The sequence below is a fragment of the Sardina pilchardus genome, chromosome 7 (assembly GCF_963854185.1).
Source record: "Sardina pilchardus chromosome 7, fSarPil1.1, whole genome shotgun sequence".
Classification (NCBI taxonomy): domain Eukaryota; kingdom Metazoa; phylum Chordata; class Actinopteri; order Clupeiformes; family Clupeidae; genus Sardina; species Sardina pilchardus.
Genome location: NC_085000.1, coordinates 22,401,535 through 22,412,254, shown reverse-complemented (window position 1 = coordinate 22,412,254; position 10,720 = coordinate 22,401,535). Strand labels below are relative to the sequence as shown.

The 10,720-nt window shown below is 45.8% G+C and overlaps 2 protein-coding genes across 2 annotated transcripts in view; one reads left to right on the top strand and one right to left on the bottom strand.

The window, feature by feature from the left end:
• arhgef25a (Rho guanine nucleotide exchange factor (GEF) 25a) overlaps positions 1-1,573 on the top strand; it is a 28,235-nt gene extending 26,662 nt beyond the window's left edge. The window contains exon 15 of the mRNA XM_062541315.1: positions 712-1,573. Coding sequence (XP_062397299.1) covers positions 712-825 — 114 coding nt within the window. The 3' untranslated portion in view covers positions 826-1,573. The remainder of the gene's footprint in view (positions 1-711) is intronic.
• A 129-nt stretch (positions 1,574-1,702) lies between these two features.
• On the bottom strand, positions 1,703-7,274 carry sp5l (Sp5 transcription factor-like). The gene is given in 4 exon segments (XM_062542014.1): positions 1,703-1,728; positions 5,541-5,777; positions 5,780-6,542; positions 7,035-7,274. Coding segments are annotated over 4 exon segments (1,080 nt in total). The 5' UTR covers positions 7,089-7,274.
• Positions 7,275-10,720: the final 3,446 nt, after the last annotated feature.

Here is a 10,720-nt window from a genome sequence, read left to right as displayed (position 1 = left end):
AGGCCAATTGCAGACTCCATAATTTGTGATATTTTTCTCTGATGTGCGTGACACAGGGTCGCCACAGCAATTACTATTTGAGACATTTTCTCTGTCAGTGGGGGAGGACAACACTGTCATAAATTACAACTTGAAACTGGGAAACTCTGTAGAAGCTCCAGTATTTGGTGTTTAACCTTTTTAATATATGACCAAATTTAATATGACCTCCACATACTTACTTAGAGAGTATGTGAGTAGGTAGACACACTATGCCTGCTAACCAATATCAGTGCAAAAAAAAAAACAACAACAAAAAAAAAACATTAAATTGAGATTGACTCAAAGTAATCTTTTGTGAGACAGATTAGGAAATAATGGCAACCCTGGTGTTTGTCAGTGTAATGTGTGTGTAAGTAAGTAAGTAAATAACATTTATTCATAAAGCTAATTTGCAACAGTTCACACTGACCAAAGTGCTGTGCGTAGTGTAATAAAAAGGTAAAGAGATCAAATAAAATAAAATAAAATAGCCCTGAAAATTTCACAGAAATCCATCCATAACTTTTAGTTATCTTGCAAACAAACAAAGAAACAAAGAAACAGACAAACAAACAAACGAACCCAGATGAAAATATAACCTCCTTGGTAGAGGTAATAATAATAGTGTGTGTGTGTGTGTGTGCGGTCGGTGAGTGACGTTCCTCTTCTCTCTACTCTCTCATCTCTCAGAGGGGAGGGGACAGCTACCACAGAGGCATGATGGGAGACGGTGGCCAGGCGCCCGGCACCTCCCTCCCCCGGCGCTCCAGCAACCTGGCCCAGCTGGACGAGGATGACCTCTGAAGAGCCACAGCGCCATCCTCTTCATCAGCACCACCGCCATCCTCATCCTCATCTTCGCCATCACCGCTGTCGTCTTCATCCTCATCATGTCTTCATTATTTATCTTTCTTTTTTCTTGTGGCTCTGTCTTTTTAATCACTGACGTTCTCATTGGATTGACCAAGGGACTATTTTTTTTGCCTATTTTTTTGCCTGTTCTTTTGTCGTTTTTAAGGACAATGTAATTTGTTCCAGAGAATAAATAACCATTCCTTTTTTTGGGAGGTCACTGGAGTTGAAGAAAAAAAAAATGCTTCAATATGTTTGAATGAAAGGGACTGAGCTATATGCTTGACTGTGTGTGTGTGAGAGAAGCTTATATGTGTGGATGTGAACAAACAAAATGGAGATCCCGCGAATGACGGCTTTCTTTGTTGTGGACGTGCAGTTTCCTTTTCTTCTTCATGGCCACAGGTGGACACGCGTCTGTGGGGATGGAGCTTGCAGTGGGCCTTTCGGTTCGGCTGGACCTTAAAGTGTTTCCCCTCTCCCTATCGCTGCCTGTTGCTATACAGCCAGCCTACTCCTGTCCACTTCCAAAATGTCTGCTGTGCGAGCAGAGCACAGCTCCCCACCTTATTCAATGTTGCTGTTCTTTCTGATATTCGGGGAAGAAATGGACAGCCGACACAATGAAATTGTACATACTGTATGTGAAGATGGACTGAGGATTGATTGTTTGGGACAAAGCGAGCTCACGTGTGGCCCCTCTCTGGCTGGGTGGGGTGGGGTGGGGGGGGAGGGGTTTGGATTCTGCTCTGGGATTCTGTTTGTCTGAGACCAGCTCCTGACCGCCGGGGAGCAGTTGGTCCGATGCTGACGCGCAGGTGAGAGAGCCTCACGGGACGATGCCATTGGCCCTCACTGGACAGGACAGGACATGACATGACATGACAGAGGAGAGTGGAGGCAGAAAGCGAGAGGGGAGGGAGGAAGACGAGTCACTCTCGGCGAGCTAGAGATGGACATCACCCCGATCACGCTTGACCCCTGGTCAGCGCCGTGACGGAAGCCAGGAGAGGCTCGATTCCATGAACTATAGAGGAACGCTGGATGTGTGCCTCCCGTGCTCCTACCTTCATTCTTTCATTCTCTCTCTCTCACACACACACACACACACACAAACACACACACACACACACACACACATACAAACACACACACACACACACACACACACACACACACACACACACATGCTTTCTTCCTCTCCCGCTCTCTCACAGGTTTCTGCTCGTTAGACAGGGGGTGTAGCCTGGTTTAAGCAGACCCAAGACAAAGCTGGGAGCTGTAGCTAGGCGGAGTCAGACTACACAGGCTTATCCAAATTTCAAACACGTCTCCAGAGACCCCTTCATTTCAAAAGCAGCAAAGAAGGGTGGTTTGAACATATCTTTTAATTTCAGGACAACTCCCCCCAACATCATTAGACAAAGTGCCAAATAAACTGGTGCCAGATCCTTTTAGGTTGAAGTGGAGAGAAAATAAAATGTCCCAATTTGAAGCAGTTTCTATACTAATATTTTGATACTTTTGTCAGTGCATTGTTACTGTCAGATCTTTTGGCAAATTGGAATGATCCATGACTATTACTGGTATTCATTTCGTGACCTTTTGTAAAAAAGAAGAAAAAAACGCTAGTTTTTGTTTTTGTCATGGATTATGGTCACATTTTCATTGTCTATTTTTTAATTGTTTTTTTTTCTGTCCTTTTAATCAAGTCATTCTAACAAAATGGGCAGTGGGTAAGGCAACCCTGCAAGTTACTGACACTGACAGCCATTTAAGCAGACATCCCAGCCCAGTTGCAGTTCTGATTTCTGGCTGAGTTGGAAGACATGAAGCACAAGTGGATGGAGCTCAGATGCCTGGGCCTTAGACTAGATTAATTACCCCACTGATCCAGCAGAGGGCACCAAAGGGCTATGGCACCTCTGCTGGCTCTTCAAAAGAGCTCTTGCATCTTGTCCGTTTGATCTGAATTCGTTTTTACCTTTTAATTATTATCGAATAAAGCTTTACCAAAGGTGGCCGGATAATTATAGGCATGTCTTCAAGAAACTGTTACACAAAAAAATCAGGAATGGCTTGATTGATTGTTTGTCAATCCACTCATGTTTTACATATTATACCAGTTCTTTCGTGAGGAGCAAAGAGCTGGTCAAATGCCCCAATCTGGGTTCCGAGTCTGGCAGTTGTGCATGTTGTATTGAAAAGTACCCCTACAGATATACAAAATGAAATGGATATAAAGTAGGAAAAAATATGGATGTGTCTATCTGACAGAAATTCATTGTTGTACTATATCAAATAAAAAAAAAGTGTCTTTTTGAAATACAATCTTCATATTGTCCAAGTCTCCTCTGTATGAAATTATAACATCAGTATGATGATCAAAATCATACAAAAGTTGGAATTTTTTGCTTTTTTTGAAAGATGGGAAAATGCACTTTTCCAATTTGAATAATTTTGTCTAGATATATAGCTTGTAGTGGAGTTGAGCTGTGAGCTGCAGGAAGAAGAGAGAGGCCACCCCAGTGTGAGCAGGCATCTGGCGGGCGGGCTGATCTGGGATCTGTCCCACGGTGCAGCCTGAGCCGAGGTGTCCACTGGCCCCCGACCGACGGGAGAAGAGCTGGCGCTGCTGCTAACATGCCTGTGATAGATGGGGGCTGGAAAGCAGAACTGGAGCTGGGGGTGTGTGTGGGGGGGGGGGGTCAAGGTATTAACTTTCACGGTGTGGGGTGGGGGGGGGGGGGGGCAGAATCAAAGGGCCCACTGTCACCAGCGAGGGGGTCGTGCCAGAGGGGGTCAGTTTACTGAGAAGCACCTCTGGAGGGCTGTGCAGCACCCCTCTGTTGACTCTGTGATGTCCATGCTGTGAAGGCCGGCCCGGGAGCAGGACCCTGGCGGCTGTGAACTTGATTGCGGAAGAAGGGTCAGGGCCGAGGGGTCCCCTTCTCTCCGCCTCTCTCCTCACAGTCCAGCGGTGCTCGGCTGGACTCGCACCAAGGTGTAAAAATGTCGGCGGGGTTCTCTGTCATTTGTCCCGCCCCCCCCCCCCCCTCAAAGTGTTGGCCCCGACACTGACGAAACAATGACCATTTCAAATTAGCATCCCCATAGCCCGCCTCATTACCATCTGAATGGTTGTCAGAGGAGGCGTTGGAAGTCAAGCGCTCTGACAATGTTAGATTTCACTGCTTGCCCATTTGCTTATATTTCCATCTTAAATATAATGAGGTTTTTCAGGAAGTCCCCGAGGCATTGTTCTGTGTCGCAAAAACAAAAGAAAGGATCCATCCCTGTGAAGTGATAAAAAAAAAATTAAGAGAACAAAAGGAGGTGGCACTTGTTTGATCCAGTCATTTATTAATATGTTACATGCTTTCTTCATAGAGTTGTGGGATCTATGTACAGTATTTACACCAGTTGCTATAGAGTCGAAATCTCAAGCGGAGGGTCATCATAGAGGAATGGAACTCACAGAGCATCAGTGCCTTGTAAAACACCAAATAGTCATTTTACAGATAAAAACTAAGGCTTTCTTTTCTGAACGGAACACTTTCAAAATGGTATTAACATTTAATTTAACTTGATTTGACAATCCCTTTTATCATGTTAACATGGGTAACAGAGACAAATTAAGGATTTCAGATGTGTTTATTCAATTCAAACTTAATGTCAGTGTGAAATTAAAATGTTAAATATATCACTGATGACTGCAGAAAATATATATGTGGACACAATACCTACAAAATGAGCCATGTTCCATTAAGGCAACATCTTCTTCAGAAACATATGTAATCACTGCAACTAAACATTATAAATTATTTTTACTTGTGCTTTCGCTTTCAAATGAATGCTACCTGAACCTCTTCCACTTTAGTATAACATACATTGAACTGGCTCAATTTAAAATTATTGCATTGACATAACATGGGAAACCCAATAGATACGAGCCACCTAAAAGTTAATTAGTCACGTTGGAAATATGTACATTACGGCTGATTAGAGTTGCAGTTGACAGGTTTGAGCTGGCAGTGGTTTACAGTAGAATGCAGGACCCTTGTCCACGGTGAGTTTGAGTCTTGTCCAGTGTCTCCACACAGTGTATAGTATGTCACGTTACATAGTGCGTTGCACTGGCAAATCGTGCAGTCCAGCAGCTCTTTGTGACCTTAAAGACAAAGGTCCTCCCAACTTTTTCTTCCAGTGGTATCAAAAGTAGGCTAATATTAGAGTCTGTTTTGTAGCAAATATGGCTTAGCAGCTTTGCCCGAACTGCGTCTGACTAGTGAGAGAGCACACACACACACACACACACACACACACACACACACACACACATACAGTCTGAGCATTACCGAGGGCACCAGTGTTCACCTTGTATGTAAGTCAGAAACGTGTGCGTCCATAGCTCAAAGTGTCCTGCTCCTCAGAGTCTCTCTCTCTCTCTCTCTCTCTCTCTCTCTCTCTCTCTCTTTCCTCCTTCTTTTGGTCCCCCTTCTGTCTCTGGCTCAGTCTCTGTCCCCCAGAGCTTCCTCTCCTCTCTCCTCACTCCCTCTTGATGCTGAGGAGGGTGTCAGGGCCGGGGTGATGGTGGGGGTGGTGGTGTGGGTGCTGCTGCTGCTGCTGCTGCTGCTGCTGGGCTGGGGGCCCCCCGCGGCCCTTGCGCCCCTGGTGGGTCTTGACGTGCTTGGAGAGGTGGTCGCTGCGCATGAAGCGCTTGCCGCACTGCTGGCAGCCGAAGCGCTTCTCGCCCGTGTGGGTGCGCAGGTGGCGCTGCAGCTCGTCGGAGCGCGTGAAGCTCTTGCCGCAGAAGAGCCAGTTGCAGATGAAGGGCCGCTCGCCGGCGTGCCAGCGCAGGTGCGCCTTCAGGTGCGACGTCTTCTTGTACACCTTGCCGCACTCGGGATGTGGCAGATGTGGAGTCGCTTTTTGCCGAACTCCAGCCCGCCGCCGCCGCTGCCCCCCGACGCCTGGCAGTTGGGGCACTTGCAGCGGCGGCAGCGGCGCGTGGAGCTCAGCAGGCCCTTGGAGGTGCCCTGGAGCAGGGCGGCGATCTGCGGCTGGTGGCCCAGCACCAGCTGCCGGCCCAGGGAGGAGAAGGGGTGGTTGGCCGCCGAGCCGTTGGTCTGGGGGAGGCTCCACCACTGCTGGCCCTCCTCCACGTGGCCGCCAGTGGACAGGTGGGGCCGGCCGGAGGTGTTCTGCAGGAAGCTGGAGAAGTTCTGGCCCACGGCGTTGTGCTGGGGGTAGTAGGGCCCGTTGGCCTGGGCCTGGGAGGAGAGCACCTTGACTGGGGAGAGCTCGAAGGAGTAGGCGGCGGGGGGCTCGGCCGGCGGGGTGAGGGGCAGCTCGTGGTGGTGGTGGTGGTGGTGATGGTGGTGGTGGTGGGCGGGGTGGGGCAGGCCCGTCGGCATGTGACCCGCGAACGGAACCTTGGGCACGGTGAAGGCCATCTGGTGGGCCGCCGCCGCCAGGCTCGTGTTGGGGGCCACCTCGTTGCTCCAGAGCTGGAACATGCCGGAAGCGGAGCTCACCGTGCCCTCATAGGGGAACTGGGGCCCCTCGGAGCCCACACTGCCCCCCACCTGCCACGCCTGGCTGCACGTGGTGGCCAGGAAGGAGAGCGGGTTGGGGCCGCTCTCTGGAGACGAGCTGGGAGTGCGGTCCTGCAGTGCACAGGTGGCAAAAAAAGCAGTTATTCATCTGAGCAGTGAAAATGCAACTTAGACAGAAAAGCATAAAACAAATGTAAAGTGGCAGATTATTAACACAAACTTGGTCATTTTAACTTCTCAATTTTAAATATCAGTTAAGTCCACAGTCGTAAAAATCATAATATCAGATACAGCTAAATTGACAAAATAAGTTAAGGTCACGTGATTAAACTAATGCATTAATGAAATGTCATGTCAGATATATAGGCTAAACTCAAAACAAATTTTGAAACTTTTTTTTTGTAATGCACGACCTAACTCCGAGATTCTGCACCGAGGCTCCTAATGTAAGGGCCAAATGATCCGTTACTACTAGGCTGTAGACTAACTTACATTTTAATCTTAGGTTTCTATGAGTTGTTCGGACAATACGCAGTGAAATAATCTCGAGCAAGCACAGACAAACACAAGACTGACACAAGTTTGAAACATGCATTATCTAACCTGTAAAAATGTATGGAGGAAATTGTCCGTTCTGGATAATGTCAGCGCAGCCATCGGTCCAGGCGTCCGGAGTCCGCACCTGCAGCCAAACGCAGCGGAGACAAGCGGTGCGAAAAAAAAAACAAGCAGGTAGGCAATCACCTAAAAGAGTGAAATCATCCGTCCAACAGCTCGACAAGTCCGTGTGAGTCCTCGTGTAAAAGCAGTAATCCAGCGACACGCTATATGCTCCCAAACGTCCACGCTTCTCGCAACTCTGTGCAAGAAAAAGTTCCCAACTAGTCTGTGCTGCCGCACTTGCTGCCGCTTTTTAGAGTCCTTTTTCACGACCGCTGCATTTCAAGCACTGTGCCTCCCTTTTGAAGTGCGAAGAAGAGCTGATTGCAATAAATCCTTGGGATCATTTCAAAGGCGGTCGGATTGCATCTTCTCTTTATAGAGAAAAGATCCTCTCGACGGGGTCTCTTAAGTATGTACCAGGAGAGGCAGTGAATAGAGGGGCTGACACGGAGGGGGTAATATCAAGGAGGGGGGACGTAACGCAGATTAGGTGAGGGGGTGTGTGTCATACACTAAAGCCAGCCTTCATTTCATCCAAATGAAATTTAACCAAACGCTCATCCGTGAAACATCTCCTCCCTTTACACAATTGTTACAAAACACAAAGTCACAAGTGAGGGAAACTCAATAACATTTTTACAGATACATATGGCTAATTAGTGCAAATTAGAATTTGACATAGTCTATTAAAAATATCATGCTTATTGTTATTATGATTATTATTAGGCCTATTACAGGCTTATAATAGCCTACGCTCCCTCAGTTATTACACTTTATGTGAAAATTATTTAAAAATCCCCCCTGCGAAAGACGATCTTGGATAAAAAGCCGACAGTGGGCTACCATGACATGATCACTTGCAGGTGTAGCCTAGGTTACATTGTAACTTTGGGGCTTTTGGCCTCTGGGATGTTTGGTCCGGACAAACCACATCTTAACTTATTTAGTAGGATTCTCTTCATCCTCTAAACAAACCGAATAAAAGTCCATCAAAGCGGCCCGGTTCTCACTGGTAAGTGACAGGTCAAATAAACGACACTGCGTGACATTTTCACACTCACGGGTTCAAGTTAAGGGCATTATCACATTTAAACGGATTAAATGCAGATCGAGAAGGCATCCTAAGTTCACCCAGCTCTGCCCGTCCTATTGGCCAGCCATTCTACATTTTAAAAAGAGCCTGCAGATGTCAGAAAGTCATTTAACATCTTAATACAGGGAAAATCCTCGTTGCTTTGTGCTTTCTGTATTCACACACGCATGGGATTCTTATTCAAGCACTGCCTTCACTTCGTCGCATTACAATAAACTTTTGTCTGTCAATACGTAGCTTCACATATATGTGGCAAGGCTACACACATGAAGGTGTTTGTGCAAGTAACTTAATTAGTCTAATATTAAAACAAAGTCAGCGGTGTTTGTCATTAGAAGCTGTTTTTCGGTTTCTGCTCTTTATAAGAGCGCATTTAATTGCATGCATCCTGTTGGGTTTGAGTAATTGCTAATACAACGGATAGGCTATTTTACTCACAGGCAAAGGCAGATATTCCATTTTTAAAAGAAACAATTAATGAAATAGCCTAATATAATAAAGAACCTGTAAAAAAAAAGGCTATATCATATATCATGAAATGATGCCATGTAATTCTTCTCAGGTTTTTACAAAAATGACATATATGACGTGTTATATTTCTTGAGGTAAAAAAACCCCCCTAAGCTACCGTTTATTCATCACTTGCAAATCTGTCAGACAGATTGTGCTATTATTGCATTCAAAACAGGTATCTGTTATACTTATCAGAAGAGGACGATTCTGTTCTGGGTGGACATCATGAGGAAGAAATAGAGGGCAGTCTCTTGGGTCACTGTCTCTCATAAATGACCTTGACTGATAGGATTTTAAACATGTTACATAGTGGCACACATGCATAGTTCTCTTCCACCCCGTCTCCTCAACAATTCGAACTATAACTCAAGTCTAATTAATTTTATGATATTTTCTGACATTCTAGTCTTGTTCTAAGGAATTCAGCACAAAGTTACTGTGAAGTGAAGGTTTGTCAGGTGGATGTCTTATTTAGTTATGTGCAGCAAAGTGAATGCTTTTAATGAAATAAAAATGAGCTAGTTTCAGTAGAGTATCATTTTTGTGAACATTTTAAAATAAAATTCTGTTTCTCAATGTCAGCAGTACTCATAACACGTGATTCCTTACACCAGCAGGCTCTAGATGAAGCACACTGTTGTTTCCGTTCCACAACAAATATTTTCTGGTTAAAATCCATGTAAAGCAAGTATTTATCACAAATAGCTAATTAGGGATTTAAATGACAAATAAATAAATAAATAAAACAGACATGAAATCTTGCACACAAGTTGAACACAATGGAGGTTGTCTGTAAAAAAAAAAAAAAAAAAAAAAATGACATTCAGACTATATACGGTGGCCTTCCAAAGAGCAGCACCCTCTGCCTCCTTCCGTGAGGTTTATTACTGAGCAGAAGTTGTTAATTACCCCGATTCCTATTTCCTGTCCCCACCACCCCCACTCCACTGACTGCCTCCCAGATGAGTGGCTTTGAAGTGCAAAGTACTCTCTCCTCACTTTGAACTGCGAAAACAATGCTCATGTGGCTGTGCTTACCTTCCCCATGTTACCTCATTTAAATAGACCTGGATACGGCTCGCGCCGTTTTCAAGGGAAAACTCATTTCCAGAGCAGAGAGAGAGAGAGAGAGAGAGGGAGAGAGGGAGAGATAGGGAGAGGGAGAGAGAGAGAGAGAGAAAGAGAGAGATAAGCCTGGGTAGGATGATGGCAATGGGACGACGAGCTGTGCTACCGACGCTGCAGCAGCACTAGTCCACCAAATCTGCTTCTAAGTTTCAGGAAAGCAGCCCTGTTCTGTTTATGGTATAAATTGATGTACTGAATTGCATCTGATATATGACTCGGACAAAATGTATAACACGATTTAAGCAATAAAGAGAAGTGTTTCAATCCTAATCTTTGATGACAGTGACTGTAACATTCTGCAGGCTGTGTGTGGCAACTTGACAGATTCTCATTCTGATGGATAGGCCAAGTCTTTAGACTCTTCTAAGGGCTTGATTTATTTTCACTCTGCCAAAGAGGCTGGAGCAAACTGTGCCTCTCTTCCTCCAACAGATGACAAATCCTCCCATTTACAGAACCCTGCTCTCATAAAAGCCACCCAAAACAATGCAGAAATATGCATGCTGTCAAGCTGTTTTTTTTATCATGTCTGGGGGGCAGTTTAACAGCCTCAGATCACTAAATTGTCCCAGCTGTCTTGACCATCTGCACTCTAAAGAGCGTGCCACGGTTCTTTTACTGGTGGCCATGTCAAGAAAGCCCATTTTACTGCACCGTGCTGGCTAAATGACCCTGGCCTCCCGCTCCCGCTTCCCCCCCTCTGGGCAGCCACAGGGGCATAATGGATGGGACAGAGAGCATGCACCCTGCATCTTCACACCTCCTTCAATGGAGAGAGAAACCAGAGGAAGGAGCAGCAGCAGCGTAATGACAGAGAATCCAAAGCGCTTATTAGCGCATGCAGGCACGGTGGAAGGGATATGAGTCTCTTGGGGGAAGAAGACGCAGGGTG